The sequence below is a fragment of the Triticum urartu genome, chromosome 5 (assembly GCF_003073215.2).
Source record: "Triticum urartu cultivar G1812 chromosome 5, Tu2.1, whole genome shotgun sequence".
NCBI classification, from domain to species: Eukaryota; Viridiplantae; Streptophyta; class Magnoliopsida; order Poales; family Poaceae; genus Triticum; species Triticum urartu.
Window position 1 is genome coordinate 579,281,798 of NC_053026.1, and position 24,669 is coordinate 579,306,466.

At 46.9% G+C, this 24,669-nt stretch overlaps 2 protein-coding genes across 2 annotated transcripts in view; one reads left to right on the plus strand and one right to left on the minus strand.

Annotated features, from left to right (window-relative positions):
- LOC125507440 overlaps positions 1-18,652 on the plus strand; it is a 39,947-nt gene extending 21,295 nt beyond the window's left edge. The window contains exon 4 of the mRNA XM_048672018.1: positions 18,075-18,652. Coding sequence (XP_048527975.1) covers positions 18,075-18,652 — 578 coding nt within the window. The remainder of the gene's footprint in view (positions 1-18,074) is intronic.
- Positions 18,653-20,672: 2,020 nt separating this feature from the next.
- Positions 20,673-22,265, minus strand: LOC125506104 (peroxidase 2-like). Its single transcript, XM_048670980.1, has 2 exons — positions 21,979-22,265; positions 20,673-21,634 (listed from the first exon to the last, which is right to left on the minus strand). Exons 1-2 carry the CDS (start codon positions 22,195-22,197, stop codon positions 20,858-20,860), a joined length of 996 nt encoding a protein of 331 aa, XP_048526937.1. The 5' UTR covers positions 22,198-22,265; the 3' UTR covers positions 20,673-20,857.
- Positions 22,266-24,669: the final 2,404 nt, after the last annotated feature.

The following is a 24,669-nucleotide window of genomic DNA, read 5'->3' on the forward strand; positions in this document are numbered from 1 at the left end:
TACGGGGCTGAGAATTCATGTGTGATACCCAAGGTATCAAGATATGTATCAAGGCCAGTGTTCTTGAATTTAGTGCCATTGTCACTTCTGATGTGCTTTATCTTGGTGCCATAGTTGTTCATTTCTCGATTGGCGAAGCGTCTGAAGACATCCTGCACTTCAGTCTTGTAGAGGATTATGTGCACCCAAGTATATCTAGAATAATCATCAACAATGACAAAGCCATAGAGACAAGCAGTAGTAGTAAGAGTTGAGTAATGAGTGGGACCGAAAAGATCCATGTGGAGCAGTTCGAAGGGTCGAGTAGTAGTCATGATTGTCTTCGAGTGATGTTTGGCCCTCGTCATCTTTCCTGCTTCATAGGCACCGCATAAGTGATCTTTCTTGAACTTGACGCCCTCGATGCCTATGACATGCTTCTTCTTTGCAAGGGTGTGGAGGTTCCTCATGCCAGCATGCCCAAGCCTCCGATGCCAGAGCCAGCATTCTGAAGTTTTTGCTAGAAGACATATGGCAAGTTGTGGTCCTACTGAGAAATCTACCACGTACAAATCATCTTTCCGATACCCTTCAAACACTAGAGACTTGTCAGATTCCATTAGAACAAGGCAACGGTATTTTCCAAATATTACGATCATGTTCAAATCGCAAAGCATTGAGACACACATTAAGTTGAAGCCAAGGGATTCAACAAGCATGACTTTATCCATGTGTTGATCCTTTGAGATTGCAACTCTACCTAGACCCAATACCTTACTTTTACCAGTGTCAGCAAATGTGATGTGACTCTTGTCGGATGGACGTAAGGTTGAGTCCATAAGAAGGCTTCTTTTGCCAGTCATGTGGTTGGTACACCCACTATCAATAATCCATTCTGAAGACGCTGGTGTCGTACCCTACAGTGCAGTTAGGGGGATAGACTTCACGAAGAGAATTGTGAAGCAAAAACATTTGACAAACCAGTGGGTTATGAAAGCTTAGATCCAGATTAGGACTGATAGGGAGAGTAGCAAGCGATTCAGGAACGAAGTACATAGTAAGACCATTCGGGCATTTGATCTTGCGCCCTACAAGATGTTTAAGGTCCCCAGCAATAGCGTTAGACGATTTTGGTTTTCTGCTGGAGACCTTTCCCTGCAAAAGAGAGTTAAGCTTTCTTAGCCACCCACATCTTCAAGGGTGGCTTAGAAGCGATAAGTCTAAGTGTAGCGTCTGAGAACTTTGGCTTTGGAGCCCTAGCAAAAAGTCTTGCAGGCGGACAATAGTACTCATAAGAATAAGCAGAATAGTTCTTGGTCTTATGAACATGGCGGTTCAATGAATCGCGCTCATATTCATAGGCCTGAGTATGATTTCCCTACAAAACATTTGCGTTAGTGCGACTCAGGTGAGTCCTCTGTCTGTATGAAACCTTTGGACTGTATGAAACCTGTGGTCTGGGTTTGTCTTCTTCACGTGTGGTGTCATGATGACATTCACAAGAAGATTTTCCAAACACTTTTTCGGCACCCAGATCTTCTTCATAGGCGGCCCATTCCTGCAGTTAGTACCAATATACCTGGCAAACACTTCACCATTCTGATTCTTAAACAGTTTATAGTTTGCATCAAAGGATTCATCAATGACAATGGGGTTAGCACAAGTGAAGCCAGATAGATTGGATGGATCTGCTGAAGGTTCCTTTACAGCAACCCAGGTGGTTTTGGGGTACTGCTCAGGTTTCTAGTAAGAGCCATCAGCATTCATTTTCCTTACGAACCCAACACCCTCTTTCCTCGGGTTTCGGTTCAGAATCTGCCTTTTGAGGACATCACATAGTGTCTGATGCCCTTTAAGACTTTTGTACATCCCCGTTTCAAGCAATGTCTTCAACCTAGCATTCTCATCAGCAATAGCAGTGGTATCCTCAGCAGAGGGGTTAGTTACCACATCAACAGTTGAAGATATTGCAACAGTAGCAGCAGTAGAACATTTAGCAACAGAAGTAGCATTATCGCGCTCAATGCATTTAAGACATGGTGGTTCAAATCCTTCCTGAGCGGAACTGATCTGTTCGGCGCGAAGTGACTCGTTTTCCTTTTGAAGATCTTCATGAGCCGCTCTCAATTTCTCAAGATCTTGCTTCCTTTGAAGATAATCATAGGAAAGCTTTTCATGAGTTGTTGAGAGCGTTTCATGACGACTTTCAAGTTCCTCATACTTAACGTGAAGATTTTTTATGTCTTCAATTAAGGACTCAGATCGAGTCATTTCAGCGCCTAACAGATCATCGCTTTTGTCTAACAGTTTTTGAATATGTTCCATAGCTTTCTGTTGTTCAGATGCAATTTTAGCAAGTATTTTGTAGATGGGTCTTGAACCACAATCAGAGTCATCTTCACTAGATGTTTGATAGTGAGTAGTGCGTGTGTTTACCTTGGCACCGCGTGCCATGAAGCAGTAGGTAGGAGCGGGGTAGTCCTTATCCTTTGCATTGGTGTCGGTGATGAATTCATTGTCTTCAGTGTTGAAGATGGACTTGGCAACGTATGTTGTAGCCAGACTTGCAACGCCAGAATCGGACTCCTCCTCAGACTCCACCTCCACCTCCTCAGAAGCGGACTCCTCCTCTGAATCCATTTCCTTGCCAACAAACGCACGTGCCTTGCCAGATGAGCTCTTCTTGTGTGATGAAGACTTTGAGGAAGACTTGGAAGAAGACTTTGAGTATTTCTTCTTCTTCTTGTCGTCAGAGTCATATTCCTTGCTCTTCTTCTTCTTTTTGTTCTCATTGTCCCACTGCGGACAATCAGAGATGAAGTGGCCAGTTTTCTTGCACTTGTGGCATGTTTTCTTCTTGTAGTCATGCGCAGAAGCTTCATCATTCCTTGAGCTTGATCATGAAGACTTCCTGAAGCCTTTCTTCTTGGTGAATTTTTGGAACTTCTTCACAAGCATAGCAAGTTCCTTTCCAATGTCTTCAGGGTCATCAGAACTGTTGTCAGATTCTTCTTCAGATGAGGAGACAGCTTTTTCCTTCAAGGCACGAGTTCGCCCATAGTTTGGACCGTAGATATCTCTTTTCTCAGAAAGCTGAAACTCATGTGTGTTGAGCCTCTCAAGTATGTCAGACGGATCGAGTGTCTTGAAATCAGGACGTTCTTGAATCATCAGGGCTAGGGTGTCAAACGAGCTGTCAAGTGATCTCAGTAGTGTCTTGACGACTTCATGCTTGGTGATCTCAGTAGCGCCGAGGGCTTGAAGCTCATTTGTGATGTCAGTGAGTCGATCAAACGTGAGCTGGACATTCTCATTGTCATTTCGCTTGAAGCGGTTGAAGAGGTTGCGAAGGACACTGATTCTCTGATCTCTCTGGGTTGAGACGCCTTCGTTGACCTTGGAGAGTCAGTCCTCGACTAGCTTAGATGTTTCCAAAGCACTTACACGGCCATACTGTCCTTTGGTCAGATGACCACAGATGATATTCTTGGCAGTAGAGTCCAGTTGAACGAACTTCTTGACATCAAGCAGTGACACCTTCTCCAGCCTTGGAACGCCGTTCTTGATGACATACCATAGGTCGACGTCAATGGCTTCAAGATGCATGCGCATCTTATTCTTCCAGTAGGGATATTCAGTTCCATCGTAGACAGGGCACGCAGCGGAGACTTTAATTATCCCTGCAGTCGACATAGCTAAAACTCCAGGTGGTTAAACCGAATCACACAGAACAAGGGAGTACCTTTCTCTGATACCAATGGAAAGTGCGTTATATCGACTAGAGGGGGGGTGAATAGGCGATTTTTATGAAAGTCTTCAAAACGTGGAAGTTTCGAAGACAAACGATAGAAATAAACTTATAACCATGCAGCGGAAGGTAGACTACACTAGGTAAACCACAGTCATGTATTCAATGAAGTGAAAGCACAATGACTAATAGCAGCTAGGTAGTAAGGATCAGGTAGGAAGATATTAAGAAGCCAAACAGAACACGCAGTCACTCAGTGAAGACAAAAGATAGTGCAATCATACAATGACTTCACAAGGAACAACAGTAAGTAAAGGGAAGGGAAGGATGAAACCAGTGACTCATTGAAGACAATGATTTGTTGGACCAGTTCCAGTTGCTGTGACAACTGTACGTATGGTTAGGGTGGCTAGGTATTTAAACCTGAGGACACACAGTCCTGGACACCCAGTCCTGAACACGCAGCTCAGGACACCCAGTCCTCACCGTATTCCCCTTGAGCTAAGGTCACACAGACCTCGCCCAATCACTCTGGTAAGTCTTCAAGGTAGACTCCCAAACCTTCGCAGACTTCGTTCACCGGCGATCCACAATGTCTCTTGGACGCTCAGAACGCGACGCCTAACCGGCTGGAGGATTCACAGTCCTCAAGTGTAATAAGTCTTCAGATCACACAGACAAGAAGACTTAAGTGATGCCTAATTCTATTTGGCTCTGGGTGGTTAGGGATTTATCCTTGCAAGGAATTCTCTCTCAAAGGCTTCGAGGTGGGTTGCTCTCAAACGACAAAAGCCGTACTCTAACTCTAAGCAGCCAACCGTTTATGGTTGTAGGGGGTGGGCTATTTATAGCCACTAGGCAACCCGATCTGATTTGTCCGAAATGACCCTGGGTCACTAAGGAACTGACACATGTTCCAACGGTCAGATTTCAAACTCACACGGCAACTTTACTTGGGCTACAAGCGAATCTGACTTGTCCGACTGTGGACAAGATTCGCTCTCATAGTCTTCACTCGAAGACATAGGTTTTGGTTAAGCATCACTTCAGTCATTCTGACTGGTTCTCTTGGACCCCACTTAACAGTACGGTGGTTCCTATGACTCAATAAAGAAGAAACAGAACTACGAAAGATCTAAGTCTTTGAGCTCCATATGCTTCATGTGATGTCTTCTCTTGTCATAGTCTTCAATGTGAATATCTTCATATACCACCTTTGCCATCGATGTCTTCATACATTTTTAGGGGCCATCTCTGGTAGGAAAACCGAATCAATGAGGGACTTCTACCTGTGTTATCCTACAATTCTCACAAACACATTAGTCCCTCAACTAGGTTTGTCGTCAATACTCCAAAACCAACTAGGGGTGGCACTAGATGCACTTACAAACCTCTAGTGTGATTGAGCCCGTACAGCGGGCCTCTACACCTGGTATGACTCCTTTAAAGGTAGTCTTTATGGGCTTAATTCTTGATGGATTAATGCCCATTTTGCATGATGTATCCTGATAGAGCAGGTTCATGCTGCTACCACAGTCCATGAGAACTCACGTGAGGTGAAATCCATCAATGATTGGGTTGAGGACCAGTGCGGCTAAACCGCCATGACGGATACTTGTCGGATGATCCCTGCGATCAAAAGTGATCGGGTAGGAAGACCATGGGTTGAACTTTGGGGTGACTGGCTCCATCGCGTAGACGTCCCTGAGCGCGCGCTTGCGTTCCCTCTTGGGGATGTGGGTAGCGTATATCATGTTTACCGTTTTAACTTTGGGGGGAAAATTCTTCTATCCCCCTGTGTTCGGTGGCCGGGGCTCCTCGTCATCGTCCTCGCTTTGCGACCACTTCTCCTTGTTCTCGGCATTTAACTTGCCAGCTTGTTTAAAAACCTAACAGTCTCTGTTGGTGTGATTGGCTGGTTTGTCAGGAGTGCCGTGTATCTAGCGTGGGCGATCGAGTATGCGGTCCAAGATGGATGGTCCCGAATTGTTCCTTTTGAATGGCTTCTTCCCCTGGCCAGACTTGGAGCCGCTGAATCCGGCGTTGACCGCCGTGTCGTCGGTATTATCACTATTGTTTCGATGCTTGTGTTTGTTGCGTCGGGGCTTGCCGTTGCTATTTTTGGCTTCCACAGTGCCAGGTTCGCTTGCACTGTTATTGCTACAGGCTAGCCAGCTATCTTCGCCCGCGCAAAAGCGGGTCATAAGTGCTATAAGGGCTGCCATGGACTTCGGCTTCTCTTGGCCGAGGTGTCGGGCGAGCCATTCATCCTGGATGCTGTGTTTAAAGGCCGCCAAGGCTTCGGCATCCGGACAGTCGACGATCTGGTTCTTTTTAGTTAAGAACCTAGTCCAGAGTTTCCTAGCTGACTCTCCGGGCTGTTGAATTATGTGACTGAAGTCATCAGCATCCGGAGGTCGAACATATGTACCTTGGAAGTTGTCAAGGAAGGCCTCTTCCAAGTCCTCCCAGCTGCCGGTGGAGTTTTCAGGCAAACTGTTCAACCAGTCTCGGGCTGGTCCTTTGAGTTTTAGTGGTAGGTATTTGATGGCATGGAGATCATCGCCACAGGCCATATGAATGTGAAGAAGAAAGTCCTCGATCCATAGCGCGGGGTATGTTGTCCCATCGTATGATTCGATGTTTACTGGTTTAAATCGTTCTGGGAATTCGTGCTCCATTACTTTGTCGGTGAAGCAAAGTGGGTGAGCAGCGCCTCTATATCGGGCCATGTTGCGACGTAGCTCGGATGGAGTCCGTCTGCGATTTTAGGCCCGGGCGTGAGTATGACTATTGTGTCCGTCTAGATAGCCGTTATTGCGTGTCGGGGGACGTCCCTGTGATCCATAGATCGATCTGTTATGACCTGCTCTACTGTCCAAGTCTTGCCGTAGGTCATATGTGTGTCCCCGAGCTGTTTTATCTCTGCCTTTACGGTGAGGTAGGGCAGGCTGGTGTTCGGCTTGAGTTGCCGCTTTATCCCAACCACGTGCTGGTCGGTCAGCCGCATTGCGCAATGATGGTACGGGCTCCAACACCTCGTCATCGAACTGAGGTAGCAATTTGTGCTTCGGGTAACTTTTGGATGGGCGCTTGAGGCCGTATTCCTCGGCTGCCAAGACATCAGTCCATCTATCATTGAGCAGATCTTGATCAGCTTGAAGTTGTTGATGTTTCTTTTTCAGGCTCCTTGCAGTGGCTATTAGCTGGCGCTTGAAGCGCTCCTTCTCGAGAGGTTCCTCAGGCACGATAAAATCCTCGGTGCCGAGGCTCGTCTCAACCTCAGAGAGCAGAAGATAATTACTGTCCTCTGAGTCTTCGTGTGTGGCCTGTTCATCAGGGCTAACTTGCCCGTCTTCCCGTTCATCTTTTTCGGCAGTTGCCTCAATGGGGTCTTCATTGTCTTCGGCACCATCCTGAGTGTTATCTTCTCCTGTGCCGGTGTTGCTGTCTTTGTTGGGGCGTGACTTACAGCGGCATCGCTGATGCCGGCGCTTAGGTTGTATCTCGGGAGGTTTATCCTCAATTGGATCTTCCTTGTCATCGCCGCTATTCTCTTTTTGTGCATCCACCATGTATACGTCATACGAGGAAGTGGCCATCCAGCGTCCGGTAAACGGCGGGTTTTGGGCCTCTTCTTCTCCAGCATCGTCATCCATACCGTCGATATCGTCGGAGCCATAATCGAGCATGTCAGTTAAGTCTTCGACAGTGGCTATTAAGTGGGTGGGGTGGGAAGCAAAATTCTCCGTCATCAGCCTCCAGTTCAAACCGAATATAATTCGATTGTGAGTCCCCTGCTAAGGAGAGTGTTTTTAATGAGTTTGGCACGTCGCCTAAAGGCGAGTGCCGGAAGATGTCCGCGGAGCTGAATTCAATGAGCGACACCCGATCAAGCTCGTCGTGCGCGGACGCACATGCTTCGGAACCTGTAGCCGGAAACGTGTCCGAGGTTTTTGTAACACAGATCTCACTTGAGGTTGGGTATGTGTGCAGCTCCAACGCCGCTGAGTCTGCGGCCTCCGTGGCGGGGTTGAGCCTCTCGTCCTTGGATGGCGTGATCTGCTCCGGATCTAGAGACGGAGTAGTTGCAGGTTCGATCTCCTGGGTGTGGTTCGATGACAGATTTAAGTCATGTTCATCGTGGTGACAAGGAGCGGCTGCCGCGGTCTCGAATCCGTCGAAGATCAAGTCTCTGCGGATATCCGCGACATAGTTCAAGGTTCCAAATCTGACCTGATGGCCAGGGCCGTAGCTATCGATCTGCTCTAGATGGCCAAGCGAGTTGGCCTGTAGTAAGAAGCTAGCGAACACGAAGATCTGTCCGGGGAGGAAGGTTTCTCCCTGGACAATGTTGTTGTGGATGATTGTCGGGGCTAACGAACCTCTTGACGACGACACAGCGGAACTCTCAATGAAACCACCAATGTCGGTGTCAAAACCAGCGGATCTCGGGTAGGGGGTCCCGAACTGTGTGTCTAAGGTTGATGGTAACATGAGACAGGGGACACGATGTTTACCCAGGTTTGGGCCCTCTCTATGGAGGTAATACCCTACTTCCTGATTGATTGATCTTGATGAATATGAGTATTACAAGAGTTGATCTACCTCGAGATCGTAATGGCTAAAACCCTAAGTGTCTAGCCTGTATGACTATGAGTATGATTCTTTGTCTCTACGGACTAAGACCTCCAGTTTATATAGACACCGGGGGGGACTAGGGTTGTACAAAGTCGGTTACAGAGAAAGGAATCTTCATATTAGGATGCCAAGCTTGCCTTCCACGCCAAGGAGAGTCCCATTCGGACACGGGAGATAGTCTTCGGTCCTGTATCTTCACAGTCAATCAGTCCGGCCCACGTACCATAGACCAGATGCCCGAGGGCCCCCTAATCCAGGACTCCCTCTGGCCGGCCCCAGTAGATTCATCTAGAGGGGGCAACGGCCACGGGGGAGACTTGCCCCCCAAGCAAGGTGGGAGGCGCCCCCTCCCCCTAGGGTTTCCAACCCTAGGAACCTTGGGCCCTTGGGGGTTGCACCAGCCCACCAGGGGCTGGTTCCCTCCCATATTCAGCCCATTAAATCCCCTAGGGCAGGTGGCCCCACCCGGTGGACCACCGAACACCTTTCTGTGGTCCCGGTACAATACCGATTAACCCTGAAACTATTCCGGTGACTGAAACTGGACTTCCCATATATAAATCTTCACCTCCAGACCATTCCGGAAGTCCTCGTGACGTCCAGGATCTCATTCGGGACTCCGAACAACCTTCGGTAAGCACATACAATTTCCCATAACAACTCTAGCGTCACTGAACCTTAAATGTGTAGACCCTATGGGTTCGAGAACCATGTAGACATGACCGAGACATCTCTTCGGGCAATAACCAATAGTGGGATCTGGATACCCATGTTGGTTCCCACATGTTCCACGATGATCTCATCGGATGAACCACGATGTCGGGGATTCAATCAATCCCGTATACAATTCCCTTTGTCCATCAGTATGTTACTTGCCCGAGATTCGATCGTCGGTATCCCCATACCTCGTTCAATCTCGTTACCAGCAAGTCTCTTTACTCGTTATGTAATGCATGATCCCGTGACCAGCTCCTTAGTCACATTGAGCTCGTTATGATGATGCATTATCGAGTGGGCCCAGAGATACCTCTTCGTCATACGGAGTGACAAATCCTAGTATCGATTTGTGCCAACCCAACAGACACTTTTGGAGATACCTGTAGTGCACCTTTTTAGTCGCCGAGTTACGTTGTGACATTTGATACACCCAAAGCACTCCTATGGTATCCGGGAGTTGCACAATCTCATGGTCTAAGGAAACGATACTTGATATTCGAAAAGCTCTAGCAAACGAACTACACGATCTTGTGCTATACTCAGGATTGGGTTTTGTCCATCACATCATTCTCTTAATGATGTGATCCCGTTATCAACGACATCCAATGTCCATGGTCAGGAAACTACAACCATCTATTGATCAACGATCTAGTCAACTAGAGGCTCACTAGGGACATATTGTGATCTATGTATTCACACATGTATTACGGTTTCCGGTTAATACAATTATAGCATGAACAATAGACAATTATCGTGAACAAGGAAATATAATAATAACCACTTTATTATTGCCTCTAGGGCATATTTCCAATAGTCTCCCACTTGCACTAGAGTCAATAATCTAGTTACATTGTGATGAATCAAACACCCATAGAGTTCTGCTGTTGATCATGGTTTACTCGTGGAAGAGGTTTAGTCAACGGATCTGTGACATTCAGATCCATATGCACTTTACAAATATCTATGTCTCCATCTTGAATATATTCATGAATGGAGTTGAAGCGACGTCTAACTTGTTTTTGCAGCAAGTGTTCTGTGATGTGATATGGCCAAAGTTGTGATGAATGATGAATGATATATATGTGATGTATGAGATCATGTTCTTGTAATAGGAATCACGACTTGCATGTGATGAGTATGACAACCGGCAGGAGCCATAGGAGTTGTCTTTATTTTTTGTATGACCTGCGTGTCATTGAGAAACACCATGTAAATTACTTTACTTTATTGCTAAACGTGTTAGCCATAGTAGTAGAAGTAATAGTTGGCGAGCAACTTCATGGAGACACGATGATGGAGATCATGGTGTCATGCCGGTGACAGGATGATCATGGAGCCCCAAGATGGAGATCAAAGGAGCTATGTGATATTGGCCATATCATGTCACTATTATTATTTGATTGCATGTGATGTTTATCATGTTTTGTACATCTTGTTTACTTAGAACGACGGTAGTAAATAAGATGATCCCTCATAATAATTTCAAGAAAGTGTTCCCCCTAACTGTGCACCGTTGCGATAGTTCGTTGTTTCGAAGCACCACGTGATGATCGGGTGTTAGATTCCAACGTTCACATACAACGGGTGTAAGACAGATTTACACATGCAAACACTTAGGTTGACATGATGAGCCTAGCATGTACAGACATGGCCTCGGAACACAGAACACCGAAAGGTCGAGCATGAGTCGTATAGAAGATACGATCAACATGAAGATGTTCACCGATGTTGACTAGTCCGTCTCACGTGATGATCGGACACGGCCTAGTTAACTCGGATCATGTTATACTTAGAGGACTGGAGGGATGTCTATCTAAGTGGGAGTTCATTATATAATTTGATTAGATGAACTTAATTATCATGAACTTAGTCTAAAATCTTTACAATATATCATGTAGATCAAATGGCCAACGTTGTCCTCAACTTCAACGCGTTCCTAGAGAAAACCAAGCTGAAAGACGATGGCAGCAACTATACGGACTGGGTCCGGAACCTGAGGATCATCCTCATAGCTGCCAAGAAAGAATATGTCCTACAAGCACCGCTAGGTGACGCACCCGTCCCACAGAACCAAGACGTTATGAACGCTTGGCAGACACGTGCTGATGACTACTCCCTCGTTCAGTGCGGCATGCTTTACAGCTTAGAGCCGGGGCTCCAAAAGCGTTTTGAGAGACATGGAGCATATGAGATGTTCGAAGATCTGAAAATGGTTTTTCAAGCTCATGCCCGGGTCGAGAGATATGAAGTCTCCGACAAATTCTTCAGCTGTAAGATGGAGGAAAATAGTTGTGTCAGTGAGCACATACTCACTATGTCTGGGTTACATAACCGCTTGACTCAGCTGGGAGTTAATCTCCCGGATGATGCGGTCATTGACAGAATCCTCCAGTCGCTTCCACCAAGCTACAAGAGCTTTGTGATGAACTTCAATATGCAGGGGATGGAAAAGACCATTCCTGAGTTATTTTCAATGCTGAAATCAGCAGAGGTAGAAGTCAAGAAGGAACATCAAGTGTTGATGGTGAATAAAACCACTAAGTTCAAGAAGGGCAAGGGTAAAAAGAACTTCAAGAAGGACGGCAAGGGAGTTGCCGCGCCCAGCAAGCAAGCTGCCGGGAAGAAGCCAAAGAATGGACCCAAGCCCGAGATAGAGTGCTTTTATTGCAAGGGAAGTGGTCACTGGAAGCGGAACTGCCCCAAATACTTAGCGGACAAGAAGGCCGGCAAAACAAAAGGTATATGTGATATACATGTAATTGATGTGTACCTTACCAGTACTCGTAGTAGCTCCTGGGTATTTGATACCGGTGCAGTTGCTCACATTTGTAACTCAAAGCAGGAGCTGCGGAATAAGCGGAGACTGGCCAAGGACGAGGTGACGATGCGCGTCGGGAATGGTTCCAAGGTCAATGTGATCGCCGTCGGCACGCTACCTCTACATTTACCTTCGGGATTAGTTTTAAACCTTAATAATTGTTATTTAGTGCCAGCTTTGAGCATGAACATTGTATCGGGATCTCGTTTAATTCGAGATGGCTACTCATTTAAATCCGAGAATAATGGTTGTTCTATTTATATGAGAGATATGTTTTATGGTCATGCTCCGATGGTGAATGGTTTATTCTTAATGAATCTCGAGCATAATGCTACACATGTTCATAGTGTGAATACCAAAAGATGTAAGGTTGATAATGATAGTCCCACATACATGTGGCACTGCCGCCTCGCTCACATAGGTGTCAAACGCATGAAGAAGCTCCATGCAGATGGAATTTTAGAGTCTCTTGATTATGAATCATTTGACACGTGTGAACCATGCCTCATGGGTAAAATGACCAAGACTCCATTCTCAGGTACAATGGAGCGAGCAACCAACTTATTGGAAATCATACATACTGATGTGTGCGGTCCAATGAGTGTTGAGGCTTGCGGTGGCTATCGTTATGTTCTCACCCTCACTGATGACTTGAGTAGATATGGGTATGTCTACTTAATGAAACACAAGTCTGAGACCTTTGAAAAGTTCAAGGAATTTCAGAGTGAGGTTGAGAATCAACGTGACAGGAAAATCAAGTTCTTGCGATCAGATCGTGGGGGAGAATACTTGAGTCATGAATTTGGCACACACTTAAGAAAATATGGAATAGTTTCACAACTCACGCCGCCTGGAACACCTCAGCGTAATGGTGTGTCCGAACGTCGTAATCGCACTCTATTAGATATGGTGTGATCTATGATGTCTCTTACCGATTTACCGCTATAATTTTGGGGCTATGCTTTAGAGACTGCCGCATTCACTTTAAATAGGGCTCCGTCGAAATCCGTTGAGACGACACCGTATGAATTATGGTTTGGGAAGAAACCTAAGCTGTCGTTTCTAAAAGTTTGGGGATGCGATGCTTATGTCAAGAAACTTCAACCTGAAAAGCTCGAACCCAAGTCGGAAAAATGCGTCTTCATAGGATACCCTAAAGAAACTGTTGGGTATACCTTCTACCTCAGATCCGAAGGCAAGATCTTTGTTGCCAAGAATGGGTCCTTTCTAGAGAAAGAGTTTCTCTCGAAAGAAATAAGTGGGAGGAAAGTAGAACTTGATGAAGTATTACCTCTTGAACCGGTAAGTGGCACAGCTCAAGAAAATGTTCCTGAGGTGCCTGCACCGACTAGAGAGGAAGTTGATGATGATGATCATGAAACTTCAGATCAAGTTGCTACTGAACTTCGTAGGTCCACAAGGACACGTTCCGCACCAGAGTGGTACGGCAACCCTGTCTTGGAAATCATGTTGTTAGACAATGGTGAACCTTCGAACTATGAAGAAGTGATGGCGGGCCCGGATTCCGACAAATGGCTAGAAGCCATGAAATCCGAGATAGGATCCATGTATGAAAACGAAGTATGGACTTTGACTGACTTGCCCGTTGATCGGCGAGCCATAGAAAATAAATGGATCTTTAAGAAGAAGACAGACGCGGATGGTAATGTGACCATCTATAAAGCTTGTCTTGTTGCTAAGGGTTATCAACAAGTTCAAGGAGTTGACTACGATGAGACTTTCTCACCCGTAGCGAAGCTGAAGTCCGTCCGAATCATGTTAGCAATTGCCGCATTCTATGATTATGAGATATGGCAAATGGACGTCAAAACGGCATTCCTTAATGGTTTCCTCAAGGAAGAATTGTATATGATGCAACCGGAAGGTTTTGTCGATCCTAAGAATGCTGACAAGGTGTGCAAGCTCCAACGCTCGATTTATGGGCTGGTGCAAGCATCTCGGAGTTGGAACATTCGCTTTGATGAGATGATCAAAGCGTTTGGGTTTATGCAGACTTATGGAGAAGCCTGCATTTACAAGAAAGTGAGTGGGAGCTCTGTAGCATTTCTCATATTGTATGTGGATGACATACTGTTGATGGGAAATGATATAGAATTCTTGGAAAGCATAAAGGCCTATTTGAACAAGTGTTTTTCAATGAAGGACCTTGGAGAAGCTGCTTATATATTAGGCATCAAGATCTATAGAGATAGATTGAGATGCCTCATTGGTCTTTCACAGAGTACGTACCTTGACAAGATATTGAAGAAGTTCAAAATGGATCAGTCAAAGAAGGGGTTCTTGCCTGTATTGCAAGGTACGAGATTGAGCATGGCTCAATGCCCAACCACGGCAGAAGATAGAGAAAAGATGAGTGTCGTCCCCTATGCCTAGGCCATAGGGTCTATCATGTATGCTATGTTGTGTATCAGACCTGATGTAAACTTTGCCGTGAGTTTGGTAGGAAGGTACCAAAGCAATCCTGGCAAGGAACACTGGACAGCGGTCAAGAATATCCTGAAGTACCTGAAAAGGACTAAGGAAATGTTTCTCGTTTATGGAGGTGACGAAGAGCTCGTCGTAAAGGGTTACGTCGACGCTAGCTTCGACACAGATCTGGATGACTCAAAGTCACAAACTGGATACGTGTATATTTTGAATGGTGGGGCAGTAAGCTGGTGCAGTTGCAAGCAGAGCGTCGTGGCGGGATCTACATGTGAAGCGGAGTACATGGCAGCCTCGGAGGCAGCACATGAAGCAATTTGGGTGAAGGAGTTCATCACCGACCTAGGAGTCATACCCAATGCATCGGGGCCAATCAAACTCTTCTGTGACAACACTGGAGCTACTGCACTTGCCAAGGAGCCCGGGTTTCACAAGAAGACAAGGCACATCAAGCGTCTCTTCAACTCCATTCGTGAAAATGTTCAAGATGGAGACATAGATATTTGTAAATTACATACGGACCTGAATGTAGCAGATCCGTTGACTAAACCTCTCCCTAGAGCAAAACATGATCAACACCAAAATTCCATGGGTGTTCGATTCATCACAATGTAACTAGATGATTGACTCTAGTGCAAGTGGGAGACTGTTGGAAATATGCCCTAGAGGCAATAATAAAATGATTATTATATTTCCTTGTTCATGATAATTTTCTATTATTCATGCTATAATTGTATTATCCGGAAATCGTAATACATGTGTGAATACATAGACCACAATGTGTCCCTAGTGAGCCTCTAGTTGACTAGCTCGTTGATCAACAGATAGTCATGATTTCCTGGCTATGGACATGGGGATGTCATTGATAACGGGATCACATCATTAGGAGAATGATGTGATGGACAAGACCCAATCCTAAGCTTAGCTCAAAGATCGTGTAGTTCGTTTGCTGTAGCTTTTCTGAATGTCAAGTATCATTTCCTTAGACCATGAGATTGTGCAACTCCCGGATATCGTAGGAGTTCTTTGGGTGTGCCAAACGTCACAACGTAACCGGGTGACTATAAAGATACATTACAGGTGTCTCCGAAAGTGTCTGTTGGGTTGGCACGAATCGAGACTGGGATTTGCCACTCTGTATGACGGAGAGGTATCTCTGGCCCACTCGGTAATGCATCATCATAATGAGCTCAATGTGATCAAGTGGTTGATCACGGGATCATGCATTACGGTACGAGTAAAGTGACTTGCTGGTAACGAGACTGAACAAGGTATTGGGATACCGACGATCGAGTCTCGGGCAAGTAACGTACCGATTCACAAAGGGAATTGTATACGGGGTTGCTTGAATCCTCGACATTGTGGTTCATACGATGAGATCATCGAGGAGCATGTGGGAGCCAACATGGGTATCCAGATCCCGTTGTTGGTTATTGACGGAGAGTCGTCTCGGTCATGTCTGCTTGTCTCCCGAACCTGTAGGGTCTACACACTTAAGGTTCGGTGACGCTAGGGTTGTAGAGATATGAGTATGCAGTAATCCGAAAGTTGTTCGGAGTCCCGGATTAGATCCTGGACGTCACGAGGAGTTCCGGAATGGTCCAGAGGTGAAAAATTATATATAGGAAGTGTAGTTTCGGCCATCGGGAAAGATTCGGGGTCACCGGTATTGTACTGGGACCACCGGATGGGTTCCGGGGGTCCACCGGGTGGGGCCACCCATCCCGGAGGGCCCCGTGGGCTGAAGTGGGGAGGGAACCAGCCCCTAGTGGGCTGGTGCGCCCCCCTCTTGGGCTCCCCCTGCGCCTAGGGTTGGAAACCCTAGGGTGGGGGGGCGCCTCCACTTGCCTTGGGGGGGCAAGCCTCCCCTTGGCCGCCGCCCCCCAAGGAGATCCCATCTCCTAGGGTTGGCGCCCCCCCAGGGGGCCTATATAAAGGGGGGGAGGGAGGGCAGCCGGACCTGAAGTCTTGGCGCCTCCCTCTCCCCTGCTACACCTCTCCCTTTCGCAGAAACTCGGCGAAGCCCTGCTGCGATCATTGCTGCTTCCACCACCACGCCGTCGTGCTGCTGGATCTTCATCAACCTCTCCTTCCCCCTTGCTGGATTAAGAAGGAGGAGACGTCATCCGCTCTGTACGTGTATTGAACGCGGAGGTGCCGTCCGTTCGGCACTTGGTCATCGGTGATTTGGATCACGGCGAGTACGACTCCATCATCCCCGTTCTCTTGAACGCTTCAGCTCGTGATCTACAAGGGTATGTAGATGCACTCTCCTCTCGTTGCTAGTTGACTCCATAGATTGATCTTGGTGAAACGTAGGAATTTTTTTTGTTTTCTGCAACGTTCCCCAACACTTTCGCAGTCTTGCAGCGCAGAACCGCCACGCGTTGTTCTCCCCCGTCATGAGGGAGTGCTAAAGGATCGTCGCGAGGAGCTCGTGGTCCAAATAAACCGGCACGAGCAGGCCTAATGGGCGGACAACACCTCCCCACGACCGCCCTCCCCCTTGCCCGTTGCCGCTCACGGCGTGCGGCCCGCGACTAGGATTCGGGTGTCCGAGCCGGCGTGGCCACTAGGACCCATCGGTCGCCCGGGGTAACCTTCCGGAGCAGGTAGAGAAGGCGGAAATGGATGCGGCGGGGCGATGGACGGGAAGGTATGCGGCTTCATAGACGAGACCGACCATTCTTGTTGTCCGCACTACGTCGCCGGGTGGCAGGGAACTACACAAAGCCTGAGCTTCCGCCGTCGCCAAGGCCAAGCCGCATGACGAGCTCCTCCATGTCATTCGGCTCTGCATTGCGCCACAGCGACTACTAGCCGTCGTCGACTCCACGACCGGAAGTTGCATTGATGCCGTTGTAAAAAGGGGAGTGGACGAGATGAGGAGGAGACAAAAAAAATGGAGTGGAGCGAGTTGTTTGGCTTCCGTTTAGGATTCGTCCATGTGAGGATTAATGTGAGGTCCGAGTGGGCCAGCAACAAGGGCCTGTTCGACATGACAGATGCACTCGGGCACGTCCGAGCCTCACCATACCCACTCCATATGTTGGTTGGGTTTGAAGGGTGCTGATTAACACAGACGTGTGTGTGCGGTTTAAGAAGTCCGACTGAGTCATGGTTTTGTGAGGGAGCATTGGTCGAAACGTTTGTCCATTCTTTTAACATAGTACAGACGTGTGCATTCATATATATGCGCATACATTCATCTCTATAAATACACACTCATACCCTATCCTTATGAGCACCTTCGAGAGACTGAGTTGGCATTTTATCTTGAGATTGACGAAGTCACCAAAGATAGTCCACGGGAACATCTCCTTTTACTGAACGCGCATCGCCGCAAATCTCAAAATAAATTCAGGAACAAATGCAAGCACCAAGACTTGAAGTCGCATGGGTTAGGATCCACCTAACCATCCAACAACATGAACATCCGTCCATTGGAAGAGCTTGTCTGCATATGGTTTTACACATAGTTTCAGAACAGCGACGTAGAACGACCGCCGCTAGCTCGTCTTACCTTTTGCGTGTAACACACGCTCGGTTTTCCGTTTAGCAGTGTTGACACCGCAAGCCGGACGTGTTCGTTGGCCGTCTTGGGCACAGATGCGGATGCCACTCCTACTAGGAGGCTGTTTGGTTGCTACCTGACCGACGCGCGTTCGTCTTCGAGCCACCGTTATAAGGTTCCACCCCCACGCACAACCAAACGCAACCAAACAGCCTCGCCCCCTCCCACCAAGATCACGCAGGTCCCGGCGCCCCAATACAGACCGGCGGGAGTCTTCGAGGACTACGTACGTAGCGGCGATGGACCATCGGCGACGACGCAGAAGCGCAAGTGCCCCGACAAGGAGGAGACGGCCGGCATGTGCGCCAACGGCTGCGGCTTCTTCGGCGCCGCCGCCACGGGCAACATGTGCTCCAAGTGCTACCTGGACCACGTCGTCATCGGCACCGCTAACACCGTGGCCGCCTCGACGGGGCCTCCGGCGAAGAAGGCCAAGATGATCGTCGCCGTCCCGTCCTCTGATGGTGCGGCCGCCTCCTCCACCGCCGCCGCGGCTGACTCCTCCGCGAGCTCCGTGAAGCAGCCGCCGGTGGCGGCGAACCAGTGCGCGACGTGCCGCAAGAAGGTGGGGCTGCTGGGGTTCCGATGCCGTTGCGAGGGCACCTTCTGCAGCGTGCACCGCTACTCGGAGAAGCACGACTGTGGATTCGACTACAAGACCGCCGGCCAGGAGCAGATCGCCAAGCACAATCCGGTCGTGGTTGCGGACAAGATCACCCGAAGGATCTGACGCCAGCAACAAACCAGCAGATCAACGGCCAACCGATAAAGCAGTAGTCATGGCGGCCTCGAGGATATAGATCGATCGATCTTCTTTGTATTTTCTTGGAACGTGTAAATCTTAGTTTGGACTTCGGAGATTGTACTGTGAACAAATGTGGTTAATTCATGAATTGATCAACAAGAGAATTTAGTTCATATGTTGGTTAACTGTGACCGTATGTACAAATAAACTGAGTATAATTACTTTGGTACCAAATGTGATATACATCTGAAATCTAAAATGGCCAATCTATTGCATGTGGGTCATTGCGGTGAAGACTAATCCATGTCAATATTTGACCTGCTGAGGTGAACGAGGGACCCACCTATCAGGCACTAATTTTCTTTCCCCTTTTTCTTCTGTCCTTCCTCGTCTCTTCCCTATAAGGATGGCAATTTTATCCATGGACATGGATACCCATGGATATCCAACCCGAATGGATAGGGTTTGAATATGCTTTTGCGCCCATGAGCAGCGTCCAAACCCGACCCGGTTACTCGTGGATAGGGCATAGACATAATCTTGTACCCGTGGATATATCCAAACCCGACCCGACGGTCTGACTTAACAAGCAATATTCTGCTACCCTCCCATAGTCACATGTCCCATTCTAATTTTATCCTTTATCTAAAACATCCAAAAGAAATTACACAATCCCCACCGTAATATACTCCAACACACCTTCTCATCCTATTATCTACACTAATTAAATGACTTGTCATTGAGAATCGGTGCCATCTCCTTGAGTTACTCCTCTCACAGACCTAGAGGTGGCCGCCGCTGCCAGCCGCTACCCCCACGTAAGGTGGATCGCTGCAGCAGCCACTACTGGCCTGCGACAACCCAGCTCCATATCTCCTTGACCCCTCCGTCTTTGCTTTTCCACACACGCATTGATGCATGGCCGCAGCAATGGGACAATGCAAGGGCTATGACTGCACGGCGGGGAGTAAGCACGCCAATGCGGAATGCACATTGTGCAATGAGTTATGTCTTATGTATAGGTCTTGAGAGGACCCGATGGATATCCAATGGGTATGGATATCCATCGGATTTGGACATGGTCACAATTTTTCGCCCATGGATTTTTTTACGGATGGGCTGGGACTGCCTCCATGGATATGGATATGGATTTTATATTGTTCAACCCGATCCAAACCCGATCCATTGCCATCCTTACTTCCCTACGCCGGCCGCTCCAGAGGCGGGCGCTTGAGCGCGTATTTTTTTACCGGGGAGAAAGGGAGGTGACACCGGGAGGGCCCGCCGGCGACGGCCGTGCCACGCGCACATCCGCCCTTCCGTACGTTCCCGCGTTGCACGGAACCAGGTCCTCAGACAGTTTATTATATTCTATACTAGTAGTTCCCCATTAGCCACCTTAACTGTCAGAGGCTGTTTGGGTTGTTGTGGTTCAGTCTGAATTCTGGACAATAAGGCAAACATCCATAAAGCTGTGTGTGCTTTCCGAGTTCAACAGTTTCAGCACTACTTGATTTGGGGCTCTTAATCGGATTTTTATTTTATTCTTGCCTTCTTAGATGATCTGCACACGACAGACCCTTGACTGGCTGAAGCTGTTCTTCCACTGCTTCCTGTACTGCAATAGCATCCAATACAACATCAGGAAAAATGCCACTCTCCTCGTTTGCACTGCAATTACATGTGTTTGCACTGTGTCTTGTCCTTGCTTAGCACATACATGACCAGGTGCAATTTTTTTACCCAGACTGAAGCAAAGACCATTAGTGCGTCTGTACTCCTTCAATTGTTTAGCTCTCCGCAATTCCCCTGAATTTGCATGTTGCTTGCCATCAAATATACTATCTGAATTGTTTAGCCCCCATTTATCATGTCGATTCTAGCTGGCGTCCGACTCACTCGCCACGTAGGACCGATGATGGCCCAACCTGTTAGTATATATGGTGTAAAATAAGTAAAATGATAAGAAAAGTAGAGGTGTCTTCAGGAAGCCAAAGTAATTTTGTGAAATCGGAATGTTGTTAACAAAAGCAACTCGTACATAGCTAATTTCTGGTTCGAAAATGAAGTACACATGTAACTATAATGAAACCAAAATAACAAGGATTAGACCAACTAAGTCCTCCAGTTGTAGCTGCCCAAGTGCGCACTTAATTATGTTTAATCATCATGCATGCAGCTCCAACGATTCTAGCTCGCGTTGTTGGTGGCGAAGCAGAACTTCCTGACTTCGCCCGGGTCGGTCCCGGTAAGCACCTCGATGCTTCCCATCTTCACCATAGCCCCCGCGAACCTGGCCATCGACGCGATGGGGTTAGCAGCGTTGTCGGCTACCATGGCCGCCGTCTTGTTGCCGGTCGTCGGTGTCTGGTCCATCAACGTCTGGTCCGACGTGAATAACACCTGCCCAGAGGCCACGTTATGGTAGAACTGGTTGCTCAGCTTGTTCGGGTCTGTCACGCGGTTGTTGCTCACGGAGATGAATCCCCCGCCGTTCCTTGGTGGCGGGCACACCTTCTTGAGCGCCGCAGCGAAGGTGGCGTTCATAGTGGGGTCGACGGTGGGGTACAACCGTGGGGTGACAAAGTTGCAGTGTGTGAGGCCGAAGGAGTGCGCGCCGGAGAGCACCACCAAGTCCTCGGCGTTGAGGCCTTTGGCGGCGAAGTTGTCAAGGAGTTCTTGGAGATGAAACGCCGGGGATGGAATGCCTTGGAAGACCTCAGCTGCGACTGACTGGAAGCCGTCGAGGCGGCCGGATGGCATGTGGAAGGTGAAGCCGCCTAATGCGGCGACGGAGTCGCGCGCGGCAAAGGCCAGGATGTCGGCACAGGAGACGACTTCCGGGCAGACGGCCTCCACGTCGGCCTTGATCTTGTTCATTGCATCGTAGCCGCGCAGAGGGATTGCTGTTTTCTCAGTCTGCGTGTTGTTGGTGGTCTGGTCTAGCAGAATGGAGGCATCGCAACCCTGCAAAAGGTCCTTATAAATACACTTTTCCAGATTTGTACGTATCTATGTATATGTCAGTAAAAGTTCATGGTAATATATAGTACTATGATATGTCCATCTTGACAGTTTTAACCTATTCTTGAATGTTATTACGTAGTTAAAATTAGAAAGTTCAATGCATGCTTTCTAAATAGTTTGATGTACTACTATTCAAGAAATTCAATAAAGGATATAGGAGTAGTAGTACTGTATGTTTATATAGAATAGAAATGTCACATGTGAAATTCATATAGATTTGCAATGGAACCCCAAGTGTTCCAAAATGTAGCGTGGCATGCATGTGTTTTCATTGAGGTACGTACCCTGACAAAGCAATCGTGGAAGAAGAGGCGAACAAAGGCAGCGCCCATGGTGGGGTCACTGCGGATCATGCCTTGCACGGCGCTCCGCACCGTGTCCTCGGCTTTCGGGCACGACGAGTAGTAGAAGCCGTGCTGCAGCCCGGCGGCCATAGACACAGAGCTCAACGCAGCGGCCATGAGCGCCATGAGCACCGCAACCTTGTTGGATGCGGTCGCCATCTCCTTGTTGTTCACGTACTTCTGTTTGCGTGTGTCTAATGAAAGAGACTTGCAGAGGGAGTGCTTGATGGTGACAATAGTGTGGTTTCGATGAGTATTTATAGATCACGAAGACTATGAGGACGAACACGTACATGCATGACCTTATTAGCTAGTGTGTTCAGCGCATACAAAGAATTCGTCTGAATGATTAGGAGGTTGGTTACCGTACCACACTGGTAGTTGAATTATATGGACGCGTTGACAATGCCACATGATATCATATTATTCCATGGAAGATTAGGAATCGCAAGCATACAGAAAAATATGGATGATTAGTTCGTTACAGCATGTTGACACTCTTTTTTTGGCGTGGGACGGGGACAGCATATTTTGACTCTTGGGCTTGAACTATGTTGGCAGGAGATTAATCCAGCTCCGTTGATGACCTTGTTAACACTCTCACCGGCAGTTAGGGATAACACAATGCGTCTTCTCAATGATTAAAATCTCTCCCTCTCTTTGCCATGCAAATGCTAATCACCCACCGACTAGCACGAAGACAATGAACCGGAGACACGAAGGCAATGAACTCGACATAAAACAGGCACTTGCCGTGGGCATTCTCTCCCGATAATCAAGGCGTCTGTTCGTTGACACGAACGTCAACTTGACTTAAAGGGTGGTTAGCAGAGTATGTATCACTATCCTTTATTCGTTTGGGATCGACTCGATTCAACCTCAACCCCAACGTTGGTTGGTGGTCTCCACCACCGCCGCAAATTAAGCTGGCTTTTGTTCGTTGGTCTCCACGAACGTTCGTATGCCAGATGAACATGAAGCGCACTAAACATGATTTTGTTCACGATCTATAATTGATTTTGTAACATGCCCTGCTAGCTTGCATGCAGGAGTTGAGTGTGCAATTCTTTCTTTTTTTTGGTTATAGAGCGGAATTGTGCTAACAAGAACCAATTAGTGCACAAGTGGATCTAAAACATAATTTTGTCCATGATCCTTAATTGATTTCATAAGTGCACTCTTGGGTTCCATGGAGGAGTTGACCTGCGGTGTACGTACGTTGTTGCGGTGATATAAATCATTGTGCAGATTTGCGCTAACAAGACCAAATTAATGGATGAGGGGATCTAAAACCTAATTTAGTTCATGATCCTTCATTGATTTTGCAAGTGCGCTCTTGGTTTGCATGGAGGAGTTGACCTGTTGTGCACATTGCTGCCGTGACATAGATTATAGTGCAGAATTGTGCTAGCAAAATCAAATTAATGTATGAGTGGATCTACAACACAATTTGTATCTGTTTACTTTTTGCACCTTTGTTTTTCATTCACATTTTATTTTAATTTTTATCTTCTTTCGATTTTACCTTGTTACTATATTTTTTATAGTTCAATTTTATTTTGTTAGAAAATACTGGAACATTTTATCAATGCACATGAGCACATACATAATCATTCATGATTTGATAAAACCAGGAACTTATTTGTGAATGTATGTTATTTTAATGTAGGGAAAATTTCCCAAATATTAAATGATTTTTTACATTCAATATACGAACATAATATTTATGTCGTCCATGAACATTTTCACTTTTTGTTATATGATTTTCATGATATAATATGATTTTTACAATAAATAAATCTATTAAACACATTCTATGAAAAAATATAAATAAGTAAAATTACGAAAATTATTGGGCCACACTAGTGGCCGACCCATGTAGGAACCTTTCAGGCTTTTGAACGAGTATATCGGGTCACCTGCAAACGCACACAGGGCGTTCCACCTGGGCCGGCCAAATCGCACATATGTAAGGGCATCTTCAACATGTTGTATGTTAGTCTTGTTGGTAAAATGTTCATGTCATCAACCAACAAGCTATCATACAACTACTCCAATGGATTGTATGTAAGCTACCCAATAGATGGTGAGAAAATAAATGTGATTGCTCTCTATTTTACCTTGGAGCTTGTGTAAAGGTTGTTGGTTAATCTACATATAACTTTGCTCTCTCTTCACATTTAATACATGCCACATCATCACTATGTCCTAAGTGGCAAATTTACCAACACCTAACTTACAACTATTGGAGATGCCCTAAGGCGCCTGTAGCGACTCATGTCGTGTAATGTCGCGTTTTTCCATCCTGTAGTTGTACTGTGGCGGTCCGGGTTTTATAAGACAAACTTGTAGTTGGATGGTTAGGTGGACAGTGATATCTCCAGCCCACAAGGGTTCAAGTCCTGATGCTCGCATTTATTCTCTTGAAGATGCTCATGAGGGTAATGAATGCGTGCGTGTGTTTATAGGGATGAGTGTATACGCGTATTATGAGCACATGCGTCTATGTTCAAAGATGTTCTAAAAAAGCATTGTAGCAGATCAGGTTACTGTAGCAAAACAGTTTGAGTGAAAACATTGTTTTGAATGATGTGAAATCAAAATAAGTGATTTTTTTAGTTGAGTGAAATG